This window comes from Hypanus sabinus, chromosome 2 (genome assembly GCF_030144855.1).
Source record: "Hypanus sabinus isolate sHypSab1 chromosome 2, sHypSab1.hap1, whole genome shotgun sequence".
In the NCBI taxonomy this organism is placed as follows: domain Eukaryota; kingdom Metazoa; phylum Chordata; class Chondrichthyes; order Myliobatiformes; family Dasyatidae; genus Hypanus; species Hypanus sabinus.
The window spans coordinates 96840691-96864424 of NC_082707.1; the positions used below are offsets into that span (position 1 = coordinate 96840691).

At 44.0% G+C, this 23734-nt stretch overlaps 1 protein-coding gene across 2 annotated transcripts in view; it reads left to right on the forward strand.

Annotated features, from left to right (window-relative positions):
* LOC132381492 (anoctamin-7-like) overlaps positions 1–23734 on the forward strand; it is a 196531-nt gene that overhangs the window by 119926 nt on the left and 52871 nt on the right. For both annotated transcript variants that reach the window (XM_059950934.1, XM_059950943.1), the window contains exons 14-18: positions 5854–5952; positions 7894–7996; positions 8456–8567; positions 16959–17013; positions 23264–23361. In XM_059950934.1, coding sequence (XP_059806917.1) covers positions 5854–5952; positions 7894–7996; positions 8456–8567; positions 16959–17013; positions 23264–23361 — 467 coding nt within the window. The remainder of the gene's footprint in view (positions 1–5853; positions 5953–7893; positions 7997–8455; positions 8568–16958; positions 17014–23263; positions 23362–23734) is intronic.

Sequence of the window (23734 nt, forward strand, 5' to 3'; positions counted from 1 at the left end):
ATATTGCTCAAATATTACTGAAATATTAAATACACAACACTTCTCCATGCTTAGCTATAAACTCCCATCTCAGGTTTTGGGACCTCCTCTGTGGTGGTTGTAGGAATCGACTCCAGAACTGCAGGAAGTGGTTCTGACAGCTTTGGCCTCCTTTCTTCTCCAACAAATGACTCTGCTCTCCTCAACTGATCAATGTGTCATCTCCAGATCACATCAGACACAATCCTCACTGTGTAGGAGAGTGGTCCAGTTCTGTCCCAGGTACCCACTGAAGTTACTATTTCCTTTACTGTTTGGAAAGCCACCTCACTCTGCTTTGTCCATTGCCATTTCTTCCCGATCTGTAGTAAGGAGTTCAAGTGGTGGAACACAGTACCCATGTTTGGCACAAACCTGTTATAGTAATCGACAACTTCAAAAATGTCCACAACTGTGACATACCTCTTGCCTAGGGGTATCCACCACTGCCTGAATTTTCTCAGAACATGTCTGCAAATCTTGGGCATCAATGGTGTGACCACAGTTAGTGATGCTTGGTCTGAAGAATTCACACTTACTGCATCATTCTCTGAGCCCATAATCTTCTAATCTTTTTAACACTGTGTTAAGAATTTGGAGAAGTTCCTTGTCACCCACACTGGTAACAACAACGTCAACACTGAATGCTTGGACAGCCTTGCAGCACTCGGTCTGTAACTTCCTGCCAGAGTGCAGGTGTAGATGCTACACCAAAAATAAGCCTATTATAGCAATAAATTATTTGTGAGTGATTATAGTGAGAAACACATTGAAAGTTTCTTCCATCTCCACCTGTAGGTAGGCCTCAGCTAAGTCCACTTTGCTGAAGTGTTTTCATCGGAAAAGGTTTGCAAAGATATCCTCTGTCCTGTGTAGAGAGTATTGATCTGCTGGGTTGATGGTGATCTTAAATCACCACAGATCCTGACAGATCCATTCTTCTTGGCCACTGGGCTCCACCACTTTGGAATGAATTCTTTCAATCTCCATACAATCTACCTCACTACCTACTTTATCATGGATGGTATAAGGAACCGGACAGGTTTTGCAAAGCTTTGGAGTGGTATTTTTCATGTAACACTATTTTACCCTTGATACGTTTGAGTTTTCCAATACCATCCTTGAACATTGCTGTGGCATCATCCAGTAACTTTCTTAATTCATTTTCAATTGGCTCTATTGCAGGGGATGTGGCAAATAAATGGTAGATGGATCTTCAATCAGGTTGTAGTTGTCTCACTTACTCAAGTCTGTCCCCACAGTGCTGGCCCTCCTGTTTTATCACATACAAGCCCAGTGTGACTTGTTGGCTTTTGTATTTCACGTTACAGATTGTATTCCCACAGGAGTTACCTTTTCTCCAATATAAGTTCTTAGTTGGATACCTGCAGGCTTCAGTTCAATATCTTTGAAATGCTGTTCAAACTCATTTTGTGGAATGACTGAAACAGACGAGTCAGTGTCTAATTCCATTTTAATTAATTTGCTAATCACATCTGGCATAAACCATATTGTTTGTCTCTTATTAGTTTTCACATTGTAAGTCTCAAGGCTGTTCAGTCCTGTGACACTCCCATCACTATCAGATTTTTCATCAACGGCATGCAGATTGGTGCTCTTTTAGAAACTTCAATCTGGCTTTTTAGCTTTTTCTCTTCTCTGTGCAGTCCATTTATTTTTGTTTGCCAAATATGCTTGTTGCAAATGTCCTACCTTATTGCATTTTCCACCAGCTTCACTTTAAATCCTGCAATGGCCTGGTGTATGTGAGACTCTGCCACAAAGTAGCTCTATTTGCTTAGCCAGGTCAGTTTCAGTTTAGGTGTTACAATTTTGTTCACACTCACTTTTATTCCTAACCAATTGCGTTTTCTGTCTGCTGTTTCCATTGATAGAGCAATTTCAACTGCTTTTTTAAATGTGAATTGTACTTCAGTTAGGATCCATTTTTGAACGCTTTGTTGTAAGATTCCACAAACTAAACAATCTCTTAGTGCATAATTGAGTCCATCACTGAACTCGCAATTCTCAGACAACTTCTTCAATTAAGCCACATACTTTGAAATGGACTCTCCTTCCTCTTGATTCTGCTTATGAAACCTAAAGAATTCTACAATCAACAATGGTTTCTGTTCTAAATGCTCCTGCATTACCTTTGTGATACAGCAAAGCTCATTTTGGCTGGTTTGGTTGGAGCAGTCAAACTTCTAAGCAAATGGTATGCTTTTCAGCCTAATGCACTCAGCAAGACTGGCACTTGTTTTTCATTGGCTATTTCATTTGCTTCTAAATGTTGTTCAATATACAAAATTCAGTTACCTTTTGTGCAATCAATGCATCGATCTTTCCAATGTAGCCAGCCGTTTCTGCTTTTTGCATTTATTATTATTATTATTGCTCTGTAGTCATTGTTTATAAACCTGTGAATTCATTTGTTTGCTGCTTTTTTTAAACTTGACCATGTTTGTCTTCTCTTGTGAAGAAAAAAATTGTATCATTTTGTTTTATCGACCATTCTTCTCTTGGAAGAAAGTTTTTTTTTAACTTGAACATCTCACTGCACTTCAACAGGTAGGTGGTCATCTCGGGTTTGTTTTAAACCTTGCTTGTCACCACTGTTATGTTTTGTAACTCCAAAACATAAAACTAATCAAAAGAAAACATGGATCCAGGAATAAATGTGCCTACTTCGTTCTTTTAGTGAGGCACACAAATATGATGTGATGGCATAATGACGTATGTTATTCACATACTTTTACATTTAACATGTATGAATTATGTATATTACAAAAATGCTTAATTAAACAATATAATTACAGTATTACTCAAATATTACTGAAATATTAAATATACAATAGCAAGGTGTCAACCTCTTCCTTTCTGTCCATAGTGTAACCATGTCTTTTGTGCTTCTTTCCCATCCTGGAGTAGTCACTCTACTGACTCTCTGCTTGCACAGTGGGTCAGTTACTGGGCTAGGAATTCAGAGACATGAATTTCCAGCACTTTCAGCTGATTCATCAGTAACATTTCTTCTACCTTAAGACCAGAATCAGAGATATTCACTGATGGTTAAACAACATTCAATTCCACACACAATTCTTTGGCAAGTGAAGCGTGCAGAAAGGCAACACTCAAATGTGAGCTGATAAGTGCCAAGTAACTTTAACAATCATTCAACTGTCATGAAATGGCCATCTACCCTTAAGATTCAATGGCATAACCAGCATAAAGTCCTTACCATCAACATGCTAGGGTCACCATTGATCAGAACTTCAACTGGACCTGCTACACAAAACTTTTTATTATGTCCAGTTCTCATTGAGATACTACAGGAAGGCTGTGGTGGCATAGAGAGCGTGCACTAGAGATTCACTAAGATGTTCCTGGAATGGAGGTCTGTAGTTATAAGGTGAGAGGGGTATGCTGTAGGAGGCTGAGAGGTGACCTTTAGAGGGGTTTAGAAAATTATGAAGGGTGTGGATAGGGTAAATGGTAAGAATCTGTTTTCCAGGATAAGGTGAGGGGCAATATTTAAAGGAGATCTGTTTTTCGCACAGAGGTTGCGGTTATATGGGAAAAGTTGCAAGGTGTATATTTTCAAAGGAGTTTAGATAGGAAAGGTGTTGAGAAATATGGGCCTATTTTGACCAAATGAGATTGGCATAAATAGAGATAAATGGATGAGGTGGCCTGAAAGGGCCTGTTTTTGTGATTCTGTGATTCTTTGACAGACTCTCCAGGATTAAGATGACTTGTTACCACTGTGGAGTTCATACTGATGAACTCAGTATAAGGCATCAAACAAGATTTTTGAAGAGCTCAGCAAGTCAGGCTGCATCTTTGGAAAGAAATGAAGAAATTACATTTCAGATCAAGGCCCTTCATCTACACAGAAAGATAGAGGACAGATAGTTGGTATAAAAGGGACAGAGAAAGAGCTGTCCGATGACAGGTGAGGAGGGGTGATAGGGTGGTGGAGGGCAGAATGGAAATAGTGACAGAAAGTGAGAAGTGATAAGTTGAGGTAACATGGGGCTTTCTCCATTTATGCAGAGCTTCTATGCACTCTTGATGTGTGGACTCACACCCCTTAATTCCATCCCATAGGCTGCTTCAGTGCTCTGTCCAGAGATTCCCAAAACTTCATGGAGGCATTGCACTTTTCCCTAAGAGGCCTGAAGCATATCTTCGGAACTTTTTCTCTTTCTGTGAGAGGATGCATTTGACGATTATTACATGTGCAAACGTAATCGACTAAATTAAGACCCTGCTGGGGGAAGTTAATTCTGGAAAAGACACCAAAGTTGCTTTTCTTATTTCTGTAGAATCTTTGTGATTTTGAAGGTTTTTGTAGAGATTGTGTTCATGGTAGCTTTGAAGTGATCACCGTATGTAGTTCAGAGCTCAGATGTATATAGCAGGGCAGGAATCACTAATAGCAAGTAAATCAGGTTTTGTGCTTGTTCTAAGATCTTGAGCTTCAGGTACCTTCTACCTCAGTCAACCAAAGGTTTTGCTAGCAACATAAGTGGTGTGACAGTGAATCTCCCTGATTCCCCAAAGCCTTCTCACCGTCCACAAGCCATAAATAAGGAATGTGATGGAATACTCTCCACTTACCTGAATCAGTCTAGCTCCAACAATGCTCAAGATTTGGCAATGTCCAGGCCAATAATGATGGGAACCCACCAGAAGCTGGGAGGTGGCAAGGAACCGAAGGTGAAGCTGCAGGTTCTTCCACTGATGTGGAGGGGCATTGATAGCCAGTGGGGTGGGTAGTTAGTCTGCTTCTTTACTCTCAAGGCTCTCAATGCAATGCCACATGCTTCTTCACCATTCCTGACCAACCCACTTGCTTGACAATTCATCTCCACCCACTGTAATTATTCCTTCTACCATGTAGTGTGACTGTGTATTGCTCACCTAGGCTGCTCTGACACCACCCTTTATTGCTTTGAAAGAGAAGGGCATTGGCTGAATTGACTCCTCATCATCTCTAAGGTGCACATGATCCTGATCTAGAAATACATTCCCATTTTTTCTTTGAAGGGGTATCTTCACCAGGACAGCAACACCTCAGAGAGCTAGCGCACAGCCACCTTGTGACAGGCAGTAAGGGATGGGCCTTGTCCATGGCACCCAGATCCAAAAAAAATTACATAAATGTTACTCAACAATTTAGGAACAACATCTTCCCCTCTACTATCAGATTTCTGAGCAGTCCATGAACACTACCTCGTTTTTTCCCCTTTTTAACACTATTTTTGTAATTTATAGATTTTTGTATTGCTGCTGCAGAACAACAAAATTCACATCATGTGTACTGTAAATTGTAACTCCAGAGATTAATCAAAAGAAAAACACAGGAGCCGGTATAACGTATTTACTTAGTTTTTACTCTTAGTGAGGTTCTCTCATGTGACACGGTGACATAATGATGTATGCCATTCACATACTTTTTATGTATAACACATAATGAATGATGTAAATCAAGCAATATATTTACAATATTCCTCAGATATTACTGATATGTTGAATACAATACATCGGTGATAATAAATCGGATTCTGATTCTGCCTATGATCTATCTGCACTCAGAAGTTGTAGGCCCCCACCTCCCCAGAGTTAACTAGCTATCCCATTGCCTTTCCAGTTGGTTCAAAGTCATTGTGCAGTGCTGTGAGGTAAGTACCGTACCACTGGACAGCTGGGAGAGAAAGAGAGGAAGTCTTTAGTTCCACAAATAGTTAAAAACTGTATTAGCAGTGTCCAATAACAAGGAATAGATGTCATCGGGCTACCGTTCACTAACTTTGAGTTTCTTTCTTTTAGATTATAGTGGTGCTGATCTTCTTGGTTTCCATCATTGTCTACCGGACTATCATTAGTATTCTGATGTACGAGTCTGGAAACACCATCATCATGGCAACAGTGAGTACTTCCATGCCAAAGGAGGCCAATTGACCAACACCTTCATGCTAGCTCTAGCAGAGAAATTCTATTAGTCCCATTTTCCTGTGAGTTATTCTCTGTCACATAATCACCAAGAGCCTCTCGGTTCCTCTTGCACTAGCAGCAAATTACAGCAGCTAATTAACCCACCAGCTCATCTTTGGGATGTGGGAAGAAACCTGAGTACCCAGGGAAACCCATGCCATCGCAAGGAGAATGTGCGAGCTCCACACAGACACCACTGGTGGGGGGCTTACACCATGAAGCAGCAGCTCCACCAAGTCACTCTGGATTGTTTCTCAATGACAGCAAACGAGCTTTGTCTTTCTGCAAGTAAGCATCTTATCATCCTCAGGATGACTCCAATAACCGTACAACCATTCGAGTGTTTGTTCAGCACTCTTAGACTGCAGTGTCCCACAAAGGTGAATGAGATATTGGATAATGTTTCACATGCTGAGATGGGACAAATGCCTACCAGTAAATCTGTAGTTCTGTGCTGAGACTGGCACTTGGTCTGAGAGAGTAGTCAAGGGGAGTATGTTACTATCTTATCTGAAACCCCAGTCTTCGTGGGATCTGACCCAATAACTTCTGAATAAAGGCAGGAGTACCTATTGACTGCAAATTTCCACTGCTAAACTGAACTGAGCAAGAAAGGCACAGATTAAACCTCTGGACTGTCTTGATAGGTTCATCCCAAACCAGGTTGGCTTTTGGAGTTGGGGGGCGGGTAAGGAGGGCCCAGATGGTCCTGGTGTCCAATGGGCCCTGGCAGATGTTAGAGTGCAGGTAGGGGAAATGGCCATAACTATAATGGAAAGAGACGGTCAGAGTCGATCAGAGGCAGTGGAGAACTGGAGCCAAGAGCCAATGACTCTGTGGCAAGCAGAGCCAAGGACCAATCCATAGGAAAGGCAAAACCAATTACAGGCAAGAAGAGAACCAGACCCACAGGCCTTTTTGGTATGAGGAAGGCAAAGCTGAGGGCCAACTGAAGCAGAGGAAGAGAAATAGGCCTCCAGAGGAGTCAGAGTCAAGAGCCAGGTCTGTGCTGAGGGACAAAGTCAATTGGAAGTGAGGGCATTGACCCAGAATCCCAGGAAGCAATAGGGGTTCCCAGACCACTTGGAGAAGACACAGAATAATTTCATATTATTGTGGTCACTGTGTGGCTGCTGGTATGGCAAATGTGCTTAGAGCGAATAATTTTTAAATAGCATCAGTTGCATGTACTTGTGTTCAATAAGCAGTGATTTTTGCCACTAATAGTCGGTGAGAAGTGAGCAGTAAGACCATCCAGAACTGCTTTGCCCACTGCTGTTCAAGCATTCAGGCTTGGAGATGCCAGAAATAGCCAGTAGTGAAAATGAAGCAATTTCAATACTTTAACAAGTTAAGAGCTACAAAGAATTTGAAGATATCAACAATCATCAATAGCATCGTTTGAAGGCAGACTATTATCCACATGGTGTGTCTGTGCTGATTTTGTTCATTTATAGTCTGTCAAACCAGCATAGCAACTCGCTGAATTCCTCCGATAACTGTTACAAACTAATACACAGTTTTATAGTGCTGCAGTACAATTGGTAGCATTCTAATTTATTCTGTATTTCATTTAAAGTCATAATTTTTTACTCAGTTTGTCTTTTTTTTACACCTTTTTAACTATTTCCATGAAACTGGCTAATTGGGGCAGCTGCTTAGTTGAGCCAAAATGTACAGGTCCAGATGCGTCCCAATTAACTAGAATCCATTGTATGTATATATGTGTAAGTGTGTGTACACACACACACACACAATTTTTAAAATAATTGACCCATTTGAAATAAATATTCCTTTGTAGTCGAACAAAAGCATAATAAATAGTATATACTCATAGCTTTTTGAAAAATTTCATTTGTATTCTTTTCTCTCCAGGCCTCAAGGATTGCAAGTATAACTGGATCAATCATCAACCTGCTTGTCATTCTCCTCTTAGCTCGAGTATATACACAGCTAGCTCATTACTTAACCAAATGGGGTAAGATTAATTTGATGCACACAATTCATCATGATAGCAGTAAGAACCTCACTATGAATTCCCTGGCTCAGTCAGATGATCTCATTGCTATAAAGCCCAGCTGCTGTCCAGGGTCATTTCCACCCCACACTCTGGATCAGGTGTAAACTGACTGATGTTACACTCATAACTAGAGCACAAGATTCCTGATGAATTAGCCGATTCAGTTTCCAGGCTTCCTGCTGATTTCTTTGTTCCACCAAGACAGCCTTTTTGGTTTTTGCTAATCATCTTCCATGGAATCAAGTCAACAACTGTGAAAAAGAAAGCCTAGCAGAGCAAGTTGGATGTCAGTGATAGCCAGAGGATTGTTTTGGTCTATCTATGGTGTAGGAAGGCTTTGTACAGAATAGTTAGAGTCAAGGTTCAGAGGGAATGATGAGAGGGAAATAAGTGCGTTCTCTGTTCCATTTGTTTCAGAAATGCATAGGACTCAGAGCAAGTACGAAGATGCCTTTGTCTTCAAGGTGTTTGTTTTTCAGTTTGTCAATTTCTACTCCTCGCCCATCTACATTGCTTTCTTCAAGGGCCGGTAAGTAGAACTGACTTCATTAAAGTTTAAAAAATACTTTCCTCTCTAAATCTTGCCAGCTCTCTGGAATAAAAATGAGGGGCACAGATAAGGTGAATGGTCGTGACCTTATCCAGTGCAGGGGAGTCCAAAGCTAGAGGACGTAGGTTTAAAGCAACAAGTTTAGGGGCAACTTTTTACACACAGAGGGTGATATGTATATGGGATGAAGTGCTAGAGGAAGCAGTTGAAGCAGGTTCACTTATGACAATTTAATGACACTTATTACTGGTAAGTGGATAGCAAAAGTTTCGCAGGATATGGGACGAGGCAGGCGAATGGCACGGTCTGAGGTAGTCTACTTGGCCCGCATGGTTGAGTTGAGCCAAAGGGCCTGTTTCCGTGCTGTCCACTCTGTAACTGTTTCCAGCGAGGAACCCAGCAGAGTCCTCTCAAAGGAGACATTTCATCCTGTTGAAAGGGTGCTATGTGACCAGAGAGAAGTGGCCTTCTCTAAAAGAAGCTTGACCAATACCACAACCCAACAACTTATGTTCATAGCAAAAACAGTTGCCCTAAATTAGATCTGCTTAAAGAGAAGGTAGGATCAAATGGACAGGTATGCCAATAGGGTAGGATCATACGATCATTTTCTGCACAGTGCTAGATTAGCCAGCCTATCGTGTCTTTTCCTGCTAGGAAGAAGCTGTCGAGGAAAATCCCATTTTATAGCTCTTTTCAGCTTGGTCTTACTTAAAGGCTTCTGCCTCCTTTCCATCAACAAGTGCGAGACATGCTCTGGAGACCACCTTTTCAGCGACTGCCCAGCGGTCTGGCTGCAGGCTTGTGCAGTCTGTAAAAACAATTCTAGAACCTTTGCGAAATCTGGCCCATCTCTGCACTTTATATTCCATGTATCAGATTACGTCTGGACCAAAGTCTGACTGCTAGTTTGGATCATTACAACTCTACTCCAATTCATGCTTGTATTTAGTGGGACTCATTCCATCATTCAAATCTCTTACTTTTAGACCTGTAGCAATTTCATGAAACTTTCACTGAATGACTTACTGTATAAGAGAAAAGAGACCTAAGGACTTCGAGATTGGAAGACAGAATGAAACACCACAGAAGGAATCCTCCTCACTAACTTTCATACCAACTACTGGAAGGCTCATAAAGGAAAGGTTGGACCGGCCAGCTACGTACAATATATACTGAAGTGCAAAGATGGAGAGAGTTCTTGGTAAGACCTTGAAGGATCTTGACACATGGGTGTAGAGGATGTTTCCTCTGATGGGAATGTAGGGTAACATAATTGGGAGAAATGTACATGTTTCACAACCACCATCAATAAGTTGAGGTTTCACTTTAAGAGGGTAGTCTGACGTGATGACATTATTATGTAGAAGGTTTTTGGCATATTTTTGTGGTGTAGGAGTTCAATAAAACGTGTTACGGGTCTTGTTAAACATAAAACGCCTCAGTTCATTTTATTTGTGGAAAACTGCATTGGTGACCTCAATGCTCTCGGATGATTCTGGAAATTCTGGACATTGAACATGTTGGCCAAGGCAGTCACTTTGAAACTGCTGGAGTTGGGAGAGCAAAATGCTGCCGCTTGGTTCCTACAAGCTGAGGCCTAGTTCGTCCTGTGAGAAACCACCAACAACACCAAATATTTTTGTGTGGTAGCGTTGCTCAGCAACTCCAGGGCTGCTTGAACACCCGCCTGAACATGATAAATACCGATCGCTGAAAACTCCCCTCGTACAGACACTTGGGTTATCGGAGTCTGAGTGTGCCGAGCCGTTGCTCTCCTCATCCGATATCAGCGATGATAAGCTGTCAGACAACATGCCCTCTTTCCTGGGAAATCACCATCCTCGTTTTATTTTTAAAGAACTCTTCATGCAGCAAATGCCTGATCAAGTTTGCATAGTGCTCACTAATACACCCATGCTGGACTATAGGGAGCTTGTTAAAATGGCCACACTCAGCCAGGCAGTGGTGCATCATTCCTTCTCCTTTCCCTGCCTCAATAAGACCAGTCAGCGAGGCTCCCAACGTGAGAGCTGTCAGCTTGTGGATGCCAGGGACTTTGGGTTGTTTCCCTGTTGAGTTTACTCAACCGCTGGGCAAGTTCCCAGACCTCATCAAGCCCATATTCTCCACAACAGTCACAAATCATGGGGTTGAGCACCATATTACCACAACTGGCCCACCAGTCCACGCCTGTGTAAGTAGAATGAATCCAGAAAAGCTGGCAACCGCAAAGCCTGAGTTTTCCAATAAGGAAAGACTCGGAATAGTGTGCTGGTCGAATAGCCCCTGGGCTTCACTCCTCCGTTTGGTCCCCAAGTGTGATAGTGGCTTTTCAGAGTCAGGTTTATTATCACCAGCACGTGTCGTGAGACTTGTTAACTTAGCAGCAGCAGTTCAATGCCATACATAATATAGAGAAAGAAAAAAAAGTAAAATCAATTACAGTAAGTATATATGTATACTAAATATTTAAAGTTTAAATAGTGCAAAATAGAAATAATACATATTTTAAAAAGTGAGGTAGTTTGCATAGGTCAATGTCCATTTAGGAATCGGATGGCAGAGGGGAAGAAGCTGTTCCTGAATCACTGAGCATGTGCCTTCAGACTCCTGTGCCTCCTACGTGACGTTAGCAATGAGAAGAGGGCATGTCCTGGGTGATGGGCGTCTTTGATAATGGACGCTGCCTTTCTGAGTCACTGCTCTGGTTGCAGCCCATGTGATACCGATACCCTAATGAGGCCACCAGCCCGGATTGTTACTAGTCCCACACATTCAGGACTTATCAGCACATTTAGCCGGAAAGTTAACTTTTTCCAAAGTGGATCTTGTTAGGGACTGCTATCAGATGCCTGTGTGCTCGGAGAACATTCCCAAAATGGCTGTGATAGCCCCGAGTGGCCTCTTTGGATTTCTGAACATGCTGCTTGGACTGAAAAATGCAGCAAAATGCATCAATGGCTGATGGACTCTGTATTGAAAGATTTAGATCTTCCTTTTGTTTACCTGGATGACGCACTTGTTGCCAGTGCATCCAAATCCGAACATGTATGTCATCCCTGCACACTTCTCCAGCACTTAATCCTACACAGCTTGATTATTAACCCTGCTAAATGCCATTTTGGGTTGTCAACCATTAACGTTCTCAACCATCACATCTCCGCAGAAGATGTTGAACGGTTCCCATCAAAAGCAGCCACTATTATGGGTTTCCCTCTGCCCCGCTCCACTAAAAGAATTGCAGGCCTTTTTAGGCATGGTGAATTTCTGTCTCTGTCACATTCCACGAGCTTCTGAGCTTATGCTACCTGTGTATAGTGCACTTAAAGGCAATACCCCTGATCAAGTGCTTGACCGGGCAGTGGACATGGCCAGGGCATTTGATGATACCAAACAAGCTCTTTCTAATGCGACCCTACTGGCCCACCCACTCCCACTCCCCAACACACCCATAGCCTTTACTACTGACATTTCAGACTATGCTGTGGGTGTTGGTCAGAAGCGTGAGGGCAGCCGCTCACCACCATCCCCCCGAGAGGAAGTACAGTTTGACTGCGAGCTTCCCAGTCTCTATCTGGCTGTCCGCCATTTTGTTTTCTTCAAGAGGGTTACCATTTCGTAGCATTCGTTGACTACAAACCCCTCGTGCACATGATGGCCTAAAAATCTGACACTTGCTCTGCACGGCAGCAGCCCCATGTTGCCTACATATCACAGTTCACAACGGATTTACAAAATTTCAAGGGGAAAGTAATGCCATGGTGATTGTCTCTCGTGGCCAGCCGGTGAAGTCATACACATCGGGGTTGACTATGCCAGCCTGGCAGCCGATCAAGCTACTGACCCGGGCCAGAAAGCCTCACTGAAACTGGTTGCACTGAAGTTCTCTTGGCACGGCCTCAGAAAGGACCTGTGTGATTGGACTGCAGCCTGTGTGGAGTGCCAGTGGGCAAGAATTAACTAATGTCAGGCACCACTGGCAACTTTTGAGGTCTTGAGCGGCGGTTTGACCATGTCAATGTGGACCTGGTTGATCCTCTTCTCCCCCTCCCATGGTTTCATGTACCTCCTTACCATGGTGGACTGTACCCCCAGGTGGCCAGCGGACATCCCTCTAGCATCGATGATGGCTACAGGTGTGGCTTGGTCGTTCAGCAGCACTTGGGTTGCTTGGACTGGCTCTCCATCTGATATTTCCTCTGACCGTGGTCCCCAATTCATTTCAGACCTCTGGGCTGTGATGACCCAGAACCTCAGTGTTAGGCTACATCACACCACTGCGCATCACCCACAGTCCAATGGCCAATGCAAGCGGTTTGACTGCTCCTTAAAGACTGCTCTGAGGGCTTCCCTGACTGATGAGTGTTGGCATGATCATCTCCCATGGGTGCTGCTGGGGCTCAGAACCACTCCAAAGGAGAAACTGAAGTGTTTGCGGCTGAGATGGTGTATGGGCAGCCGTTACTAATGCAAAGGGATTTCATTCTAAACGCCATGACTGCCTGATTGGCCCCTCAACAGTGTTCTTTAGTAAGTTCAATTCCTTTTCACCTATTCCTTCCTCCCATCACGGCGTAGAGCAAACTTGGGTCCCTGTTGACCTACATTCCACCTCGTTTGTTTTCATCTGCCATGACACACACAACATGCCCTTAGGCCCCCTTACAATGGCCCATTCAATGTTTTGGAATCCGGAGAAAAGCCTTTTATCATAGATAATATGTTCAGGTTAACACCTCTGTTGGTAGATCGCCTTAAACCGGTCCACCAAGGTTTGGGGTATTCTGCTGCCATACCCCCAGCATCACAACATGACCATGAGCGTGTTAACGCATGTCTGGAGGATCCAGGGATGCCTGAGGTTCCTCCACCTATGGAACACTGGACCTGAGCTGGCGGCTCATCCGAGCTCCAGACAGGCTCTCTCTCTAAGGCAGAATCTTGGGGAGCTAGCCTGTGTAGGGTAACGTAATTGGAAAAATGTACATAACTCACAGCACTGAGTGGCGGTTTCATTTTAAGGGCCTGGTCTGATGTGATGACGTTATTACATAAAGGGTTTTTGGTGCACTTTCACTATGTAGGATTTGGATTTCAATAAAATGTGTTTTGGGTTTTGTTAAACATAAAATGCCTCAGTCCATTTTACTTACAGAAACCTATAGGAGAATCCAGAACTGGGGTCATTATTTAAAAAGCACCCATTTAAAATGATGTGATTAAATATTTTTTCTCAAATGGTCATAAATCTTCATGGGGTGGTGGAAAGGAGTCTGAATCGTTTTAAAGCAGAAGTTTTATGCAGGTTTATTCTCATATGCACAGCTACACCTGTGCTCAGGTGTGTTAAAACAACGCCGCAGCATCATAGGCATATAATATCAACTGAACAGCATTCACAAACAAGCTATACAGAATCTTACAGGGAAGAACACAATTAGTACAAAGCAACAAAACAAAATTTGTTTTAGTGCAAAGTGGTCTAGTATTGTTAAACTGTAATGGTCAGATATGTGCCAGTTAGTTCAAGCACCATTGGTTTGGGAAACGGTTAAAGGGGAGTAGCAGTTCTTACACCTGGTGGTGTGCTAGTTCCAGTTTCTGTGCTCCCAGACCAATGGTAGCTGTGAAAAGAGGGCATGGCCTGGCATTTTGATGATGGATGTTGTGTTCTAGAGGCAGTGCCCCCTGTAGTGGAGAGGTGTGTGCTTGTGGCGTATTGGGCTGAGTTCACTACACGATGAGCAATGGGGTGAAAAGTTGCTGGGGATAAGGGAATGCATAATTATGGCTATCAAATCCACCATGATTTCATTGAGAGGTGAAGCAAGCTCAAAAGACTGAGCATCCTATTTGTATGTTCACTCTGTACAGTAAACTCCAAGCCCCTACTCAGGGTCTGTAGCTCTAATTCTTTTATCGTGATTGTTTTCTGAAGGTTACAATTGAACCCGCTTTGGCCCATTCCTTTAGGTCGTGCAATCCGGTTCACAATAACTTGCTGTGCAAGCAAATCAAATCTTAATGAGTTTTGTGATTGCCACAATTCAGTGGCAAAAAAACACGAACTGCTAGAGCAACTCAGCAGCTCAGGAGCGTTTGCGAAGGGAAGTGAGCAGTCAATGTCTCAGGCGGAGACTTTTCAATTGGACTGAAAGATAGAGGGGAGCTAGCCAGCATAAAAAGGAGAGAGGAAGGGGTGGGGTAGGAGCTGGCAAATGATAGGTAGATCGAGGAGAGGAGAGTGGAAACACTGACCGAGATTGGGAGATGAGAGGTGATGCTAACAAAGGACTGGACAAGATGGAATCTGATAGGAAAAGGAGGAATATAGAATTAATTGAGGGGGGTGGGGAGCTGGTTGTGAGCAGTGGCGGTGGGGGGGGAAGGGAAAGAAATAAAGTGACAGGGAGCTGGCTAGGGAGGGTTGGAAAGAAGGCTTTGGGTGTAAGAAGACCTGTATAGACCAGACGGAGAACAAAAGGGACAGGGGGGCAGCGGGCTACCTGAAATGGAGAATTCAGTGCTCTTCTTGCATTGGATGCAGGGGTGGCAAAATCTAAATGCACCAAACTGAGGTGGAGCAAACCTGAAATGAAAGCTGAGGCTGTTGGACACACTCAGCAGGCTGGACAACAGCAGTATGGGCTGGGAGTGCAATAAGTATTCTGGTGCAAGGACATTGACCTGAAATGTTGCCTCTATTTCCTCTTTCTTGCTACTTGGTGGCAAGATCGAAATAGTTCCTTAGGAATTTTATTTGTCATCCTTGTAGTCATCAAGTCATGCAGCACAGAAACAGGCCCTTTATCCCTTGAGTTAATGATTTTCAGAAGGCATTCGATAAGGTGCCTCATAGGAGATTGGTGAGTAAAATCAGAGCTCATGGCATTGGGGGCAGGGTTTCAACATGGATAGAAAACTGGTTGGCAGATAGAAAGCAAAGGGTAGCAGTGAATGGGTGTTTCTCGGACTGGCTGGAGGTGACTAGTGGGGTACCACAGGGCTCTGTATTGGGACCACAGCTCTTTAGGATTTATGTCAATGATTTAGATGAGGGCATTGAAAACTATATCAGCAGGTTTGCTGATGATACTAAACTGGGCGGCAGTGTGACATGCGAAGAGGACGTTAGGAGAATACAGGGAGACTTGGATAGGCTGGGTGAGTGGGCAGATGTTATTCAATGTGAATAAATGTGAAGTTATCCACTTTGGAAGCAGGAACAAGAGGGCAGAGTATTGTCTGAACGGTGTAGAGTTAGGTAAGGGAGAAATGCAAAGAGACCTAGGAGTCCTAGTTCATCAGTCAATGAAGGTGAATGAGCAAGTGCAACAGGCAGTGAAGAGGGCAAATGGAATGTTGGCCTTTATTACAAGGGGAATTGAGTACAAGAGCAAGGATGTCCTTTTGCATTTGTACAGGGCCCTGGTGAGACCACACCTGGAATATTGTGTACAGTTTTGGTCTCCAGGTTTAAGGAAGGACATTCTGGCAATTGAGGAAGTGCAGCGTAGATTCACTAGGTTGATTCCTGGGATGGCAGGGCTGTCTTACGCAGAGAGATTGGAGAGATTGGGCTTGTACACACTGGAATTGAGGAGATTGAGAGGGGATCTGATTGAAACGTTTAAGATAATTAAAGGATTTGATAGGATTGAGGCAGGAAATATGTTCCAGATGTTGGGAGAGTCCAGTACCAGAGGGCATGGATTGAGAATAAGAGGTCAGTTATTTAAAACAGAGTTGAGGAAAAACTTCTTCTCCCAGAGAGTTGTGGAGGTGTGGAATGCACTGCCTCGGAAGACGGTGGAGGCCAATTCTCTGGATGTTTTCAAGAAGGAGCTAGATAGATATCTGATGGATAGGGGAATCAAGGGATATGGGGACAAGGCAGGGACTGGGTATTGATAGTGAATGATCAGCCATGATCTCAGAATGGCGGTGCAGACTCGAGGGGCTGAATGGTCTACTTCTGCACCTATTGTCTATTGACCATCATTTATGAGAGTCCTATACCAATCCCATTTTTGTTCTCCCCACATTCCCATTAACCCCTCTCTCCCAGATTCTACCACACACCTACACACTTTCGGGCAACTTACAATAATGTACCAACCTGCACGTCTCTGGAATATAGGGAGATGGGGGAGTGGAACACCGTTAAGAAACACACACAATGTGAAAACTCCACAGAGACAGCACTGGAGGTCAGCGTGACCCCTGATCTCTGACATGCTGAGGCAGAGGCTGCATTCGTTGTACCATTGTACCAGGATCTCTCTGAAGCTCTGATTCACAGGATAGTTTACATTTGCTTCATGTTGTTGAAACGTTAAACTTATTTCCATTTTTTCTGTTCCTTAGGTTTGTTGGTTATCCTGGAAACTATGAATCACTGTTTGGAATCAGGAATGAAGCAGTGGGTATCAGATTATAACAAAATGTGTTAATTACAGGATGCATTCAGATTTTTAGCCAGCAGTGTAAATGTGAGCTAAGCATTACTGAAGTCAGCATTATTTGAGCCAGACCCCAATGCTGGTCTTTGTAGAGAGTGAGATCGAGGATGTATTAGGAGGCAGGGTAGGGCAAAACTCGTACTCAGACCTTTTATCTTTAAGTGAGGTCTTAAGAAGGGGAAGTACTTGTATACTACAGCAGTCCCAAAGCAGCCTATTGGCATCCTAACGTACCCATTTCATCCTGATGGGAGGCATTGATACTTAGATGTCCTTGTGCTTCTCTTCAGATGATAGGCTCCACACACAAATGCTGGAGGAACTCAACAGGCCGGGCAACATCTGTGAAAAAGAGTACAGTTGACGTATCAGGTCAAAACCCTTCATCAGGACTGGAGAAAGAGAGATGAGGAGTCAGAGTAAGAAGGTGGGAGGAGGGCAGACAGGAGCACGAGGTGATGGGTGAAACTGGGTGAGGATGAGGTAAAGAGCTGGGAAGTTGACTGGTGAAAGTGATACAGGGCTTGCAAAAGGGGGAGTCTGATAGGAGAGGACAGAAGGCCATGGAAGAAAGAAAAGGGGGAAGAACATCAGAGGGCGGTGATGGGCAGGTAAGGAGATGAGGTGAGAGAGGGGAAAGGGGATAGGGAATGGTGAAGGGGCAGGGGGCTATTACCGGAAGTTTGAAAAATCGAGGCCTCCCAGACGGAATATAAGGTGCTGCTCCTCCAACCTGAGTGTAGCCTCAATGCGACAGTAGGGGAGGCCTTGGACTGACATGTCGGAATGGGAATGGGAAGTGGAATTAAAATGGGTTACCACAGGGAGATCCCTCTTTTTCTGGTAGGTGCTCGGTGAAGGGGTCTCCCAATCTATATCAGGTCTCACTGATGTAGAGGAGGCCACACTGAGAGCACCTGATACAACAGACGACCCCAAACAGACTCACTGGTGAAGCGTTGACTCGCCTGGAAGGACTGTTTGCGGCCCTGAATGGTATTGAAGGAGGGGGTGTAAGGGCAAGGGTAAGTGTCGGGGGATATCAGTGGGGAGGGACAAATAGATAAGAGAGTTGTGGACCCCTGTGGATCCCTGCAGAGATCAGAAAGTGGGGTGGGGTAGGGAAAGATGTATTTGGTGGTGGGATCCCATTGGAGATGGCAGAAGTTATGGAGAATTATGTGCTGGATGCGAGCTTAACTACTGATGTCTATTATAATCCCACTATCTCTCACAGCTACATAGATTATACCTCTTTCCACCCTGTTACTTGTAAAAATCCCCTTCTCTCAATTCCTCCGTCTGTGTCGCATCTGCTCTCAGGATGAGGCTTTTCATTCTAGAACTAGGGCGATGTCCTCCTTCTTCAAAGAGAGAGGCTTCCTTTCCTCCACCATCAACGCTGCCCTCACCCACATCTCTTCCATTTCACGCACACCTGTCCTCACCCCATCCTCCTGTCACCCCTCCAGGGTCTTCACCTACTGCCCACCAGCCTCCACGTCCAGCACATAATTCTCTGTAACTTCCGCCACCTCCAGCAGGATCCCACCACCACACACATCTTTCCCCAATCCCTCTCTCTCTGTTCTCTGCAGGGATCACTCCTTACATGACTCCCTTGTCCATTCGTCCCTCCCCACTGATCTCCCTCCTGGCACTTATCCTTGCAAGCAGAACAAGTGCTACATCTGCCCCTACACCTCCTACCTCACCACCATTCAGGGCCCCAAACAGTCCTTCCAGGTGAGGCGACGTGTCACCTGTCAGTCTGTTGGGGTCATATCCTGCTCCTGCTGGGGCCGCCTTATATCACTGAGGCCCAGTGTAGATTGGGAGATCGTTTCGCCAAATGCCCACGCTCCATCCATTAGGAAAAAATGGGATCTCCCTCCTGTCATAATGAGGCCACACTCAGGTTGGAGGAGCAACACCTTGTATTCCATCTGGGTAGCCTCCAACCTGATGGCTTGAACATTGATTTCTGGAACTTCCAGTAATGCCCACCCCCTCTCCTTCACCATTCCCCATTTCCTTTTCCCTCTCTCACCATATCTCCTTGCCCGCCCATCACCTCCCTCTGATCCTCCTCCCCCTTTTCTTTCTTCCATGTCCTTCTGTCCTCTCCTATCAGATTCCTCCTTCTCCAGCCCTGTATCTCTTTTACCAATCAACTTCCCAGCTCTTTACTTCACCCCTCTTCCCCTTCCCCTTGGTTTCACATATCACCTTGTGTTTCTTCCTCCCCTTCCCCCACCTTCTAACTCTGACTCCTCATCTTTATTTCTGCTGTCCTGCTGAAGGGTCTCGGCCCAAAACGTTGACTATACTCTTTTCCATAGATGCTGCCTGGCCTGCTGAGTTACGCCAGCATTCTGTGTGTGTGTGTTGCTCGGATTTCCAGCATCTGCAGATTTTCTCTGGTTTGAGAAGGTAGGTTCCTGTTGAGAATGGTGTGGTGCAGCTTCTTATCTCCACGTTTAGGTTTGCACATCTGTTGTTTGAGAACTGATGAGATTCCCTGGACTGAACAATATAATGCTTTTATTCTGGGATTTGGGATGAACAATTCCTCCCCTACCAAATTACACTCTGGAAAGGGTGCCCCATTAAAAGGGAATCTTATTTTACTTTAGTACTTACTGTAAGTCCTCTACCCATTGCTTCTGTTGCAGAGATACACAAAACTTGTTTTTCCTGTGCTATTTTCTTTGGAAGCATCTTTTTCTGGTACAATCTGAGAACCATCTAATATTTAAAACTCTATCCAAACCACTATTCTTTGTTTCCTAAAATTGTTTCGCAGTGTTGGTAAAAATCCATCAATCACAACCTTGTAAGTATTAGTGATCCCTTTGAAATTCACATCTACAAGTATAAAGTTAGCAATCATGACCCACCCATTACATTGGCAACTCAAACAGACAAACCATTAGGCCAAGCCACTTACAAGCGTGACCCTAACAAGAGCTCTCAAGGCCATGGGTAGAGGCTGGATAGGCATAATCCATGCGCACAAAATGTGTATATATAAAAAAAAATTGAACTTGCATTTGAGAGTTACACCCGTTGGGCCTGTATGAGGTTTGGATTTGAGCTATTGGGTTCCCCTTCCGCTGCTGGCCATGTGTTTGGTTCAGAAGGGTCGGCTGAAACGTTCAGGTGGTTACTGTCACAGGTGCATTCTCTGTGCCAGATGTTAGATGAAGATACGCAAATGCACTCAGAGGTCAAGCCCCTCATCAAGTGTTCTGTTGGACTCAGATCTGTCCTTGCCTTTCACAAATACAAGTACTCAGGCATTCCGGTTTACACTAAATATGCTTTTACTTCAACCCATCAAACTCATTCTTCCATAACTCACTCACTTGAATATTTCTAAACAAAAAACCATTCAACTCTCAACCATTTATTGATTTAATACTGATTGGATTACACCAGTATTTATCATGGTTAGAATGTGTGTGCTTTACATGACTGGCTGACACATTCCACTGTCTTTCACCCTCAGAGGACAGCTGATTTTGAGATAATGCTTTAGGATCACTTTCTAGCATTTGTAGACTGGAGACTAAAGATATCCTGCAGGTGTTGGAAACGCACACTGAAGGAACTCAGCAAGTTGGTCAGTATCTCTGGAAGAAACAAACAGTTGACACTTTGGGGTGAGGCTCTTCATGAGGAGTTGAGGGGAAAAGGGCAGAAGCCAGAATAAGAAGATAGTGGGAGGGGGAGGGGCATGAGCTGGCAGGTTAAAGAAACCAGGCAAGGCAGAAGGTTAGGTTGGTGGGTGATGAAGAGGGGATGAAAGGGAGTAAAGTGAGAAGTTAGATGATAGGTGGAAAATGCAAAAGGCTGAAAGGAAGGAGAGGACAGTAGACCATGGAATAAAGGGAAGGAGGTGTGTGTCCAGAGGGAGGTGATAGACAAGTCATCATGACAGTGGAAGGGAAGAGAAGAGTTGAGGGGGCCACAGGAAGAAAGGAAAACCAGAGGAGTGGTTTTTGGAAGCTAGGCAAAACTACACTACCACAGTGAGGTTGGAGACTACCACAGCAGAATCTAAGGTGTTGCTCCTCCAACCTGTGTATGACCTCAGTGTGGCAATCGAGGGTGTCATGGATGGCTGTGTCAGTGTGGGAATGGGAAGATGAATTGAAATGAGTAGACACCGGGAGATCCTGGCTGTTGCAGTGATCTGTGCTGGTCTCACCGATGTGGAGGAGGCCACACCCGGAACACTGCATGCAAAAATAGCGCCAAAAGGTTTGCAGGTGAAGCACTGCCTCACCTGGAAGATCAGTTTAGGGCCTGAATGGTGGTGAGGGAGGAGGTGTAGGGGCACCTTCTCCCTCATACTAAGTACCTATCAGCTATCACCACCTGGCTTCTAACATCACCATTCACTTTCATTTCCCCTTTCCCCACCCACTAGCTTTCATATTTGTCCACTAACCTGGACTTGCATATCACTTCTCAGCTTGTGCTCCTCTCTCTCCCACCTGTTCATTTTGCCTTCTGCCCTCTTCCTTTCTGGTTCTGATGAAGGGTCTCGGCTCAAAATGTCAATTGTTAGTTTCTCTCCATAGATGAATTGCAAGTAGATGTTCTCCTCTCTTCATTTCCATTGTGATAGATATTGCTCGATTTGCTCTGCGCCCTCCCTCTCATAGATTATGTATGTTGCTTCTGTAAGATGTTTTTGCTCTTCTGGATATGTCATTCAATGTAGATCCTGTGGAAACACTCAGCAGGCCAGTCAGTGTTTGTGGAGGGAGAAATGGAGTATTAACCTGCCTTCAGAAAGTTATTGACTTCCTAAGGATGCTGCTCCATCTGCTTATTTTTCCAGCATTTATTGTTTTATTCCAATATATATTATAGCTAATGAATTTACTTTAAATGTTCTAGTGTTAAGGATAAAGGGCAGTCAGTCTGTGCACAACAAGCTCCCACAAGCAGTAATGTGATTAGGACCACATGCTTGGACCAAACTCCATTTAAAGTCTAGATTTTTATCAGTTTTTCATATTCTTTCAACATTAAAAGCTAAGGTTAGACCATTTTCTTTCTATTCCTCTGTAATGATGTTCACTTTTTTGTAGAAATAATTGATGCCCATCTTAGAATATTATTCACCTGTACAAAATCACACACCAGAGACAAAAACGTCACTTGGCACTTTGTAGCAGCGCTGCAAATTAAATCCTATCAAAGTGCTCTTTCTCCACTAGTTTCTCCCTTTCAAGTTGTTGTCTAATTTCCATGGTTACTTCCACTGACACATCCTGCCAATGATCGAGCTTCTGTTAACGTCTTGTAAAACAGGTGCATTATGATTCGGGCAATCTGCTATCCAATTGTTTAGAAATCCCATTAGTAATTTACGTAACATCTGCAAAAAAAAGTTTATAAAGGTGTTAGTTGGAATTACATCCTGTCCAGTAAAGCTGCTAGTCTGGCATCATCAAAGTCGATGCTGAATTCATCAACATCATCATTATGTGCCATGTCCCATGACGTGGACGATCATGACCCTGATTGTTCTTGGCAAATTTGGAAACAGTTTGCCATTGCCACCTTCTGGGCAGAGTCTTTACAAGATGGACAACCCCAGAGATTGTCTTCCTGGCGTCAGTGGTCACATAACCAGGACTTGTGATGTGCACCAGCTGCTCATACGACCATCCACCAGGTGCTCCCATGGCTTCATGTGACCCCGATCAGGGGCTAAGCAGCTGCTACACCTTGCCCAAGGGTGACTTGCAGGCTAGCAGAGGGAAGGGGCATCTTATACCTCCTTTGGTAGAGACGTGTCTCCACCCCGCCACCCAAATGCTGCATTAATAGAGTTTTACAGCATATGGTACGATTTGACTGTCCCATTTTCCTAGAGCATTCAACATAGTTCATTGATTGGAACAAACCCTGGGAGAAAAGCAGGAAATGCTGGAAACGTTCAGCAGGTCAAGCAGCATCCCAGGAGAAACAGTTAACATTTCAGGTCAGAAATCTGTAATATTTACTCTATTTCTCTGCCCATATGTGCTGCCTAAGCTACTGTCACTTTTTAATTCCAAAGTTCCAGCACCTGCAACCTTGTTTTGTTTTTGAAGCCTATGAATACAAGTAAATCTCTTAATGATCCTCTCCTCTGCTGTTGATTGACGCATAACGCAATAGAGATAATCAGTGTCTCTGTTTTCCCAGTGTGGAGCTGGTGGCTGTCTGATTGAATTGGCTCAGGAATTACTTATTATCATGGTTGGAAAGCAACTCATTAATAACATTCAGGAGTTTGTTATCCCGTGAGTATCTACTAAAAGGTAAAGCACCAGGTAAAGGTGACACTGTGAATGTGAATATTAATGAATTTAATTGATGTACATTCACTGAAGTTCACGGTTGTTTCCAGTGATGAACACAATTCAATACCTGTGAGCTGGCCCTGCTCTGATCCTTCTCTATGTAACTGATGTCCCTGGGCAGGGGCCAGATCTATTGTTCCTCCTGATTTGCCCACACTTCAGTGTGTCTGCCCCTCCGTATGCCACTCAGAGATACAGCATGGAAACGAGGCCTTTGGTCCACTGTGACCACGGCAACTGTAAGCCAACATTAATTCCAATTTGTTTAATGATTCCCACATAATAATCAATCCTCCCATCCCTTCCCCTCCCC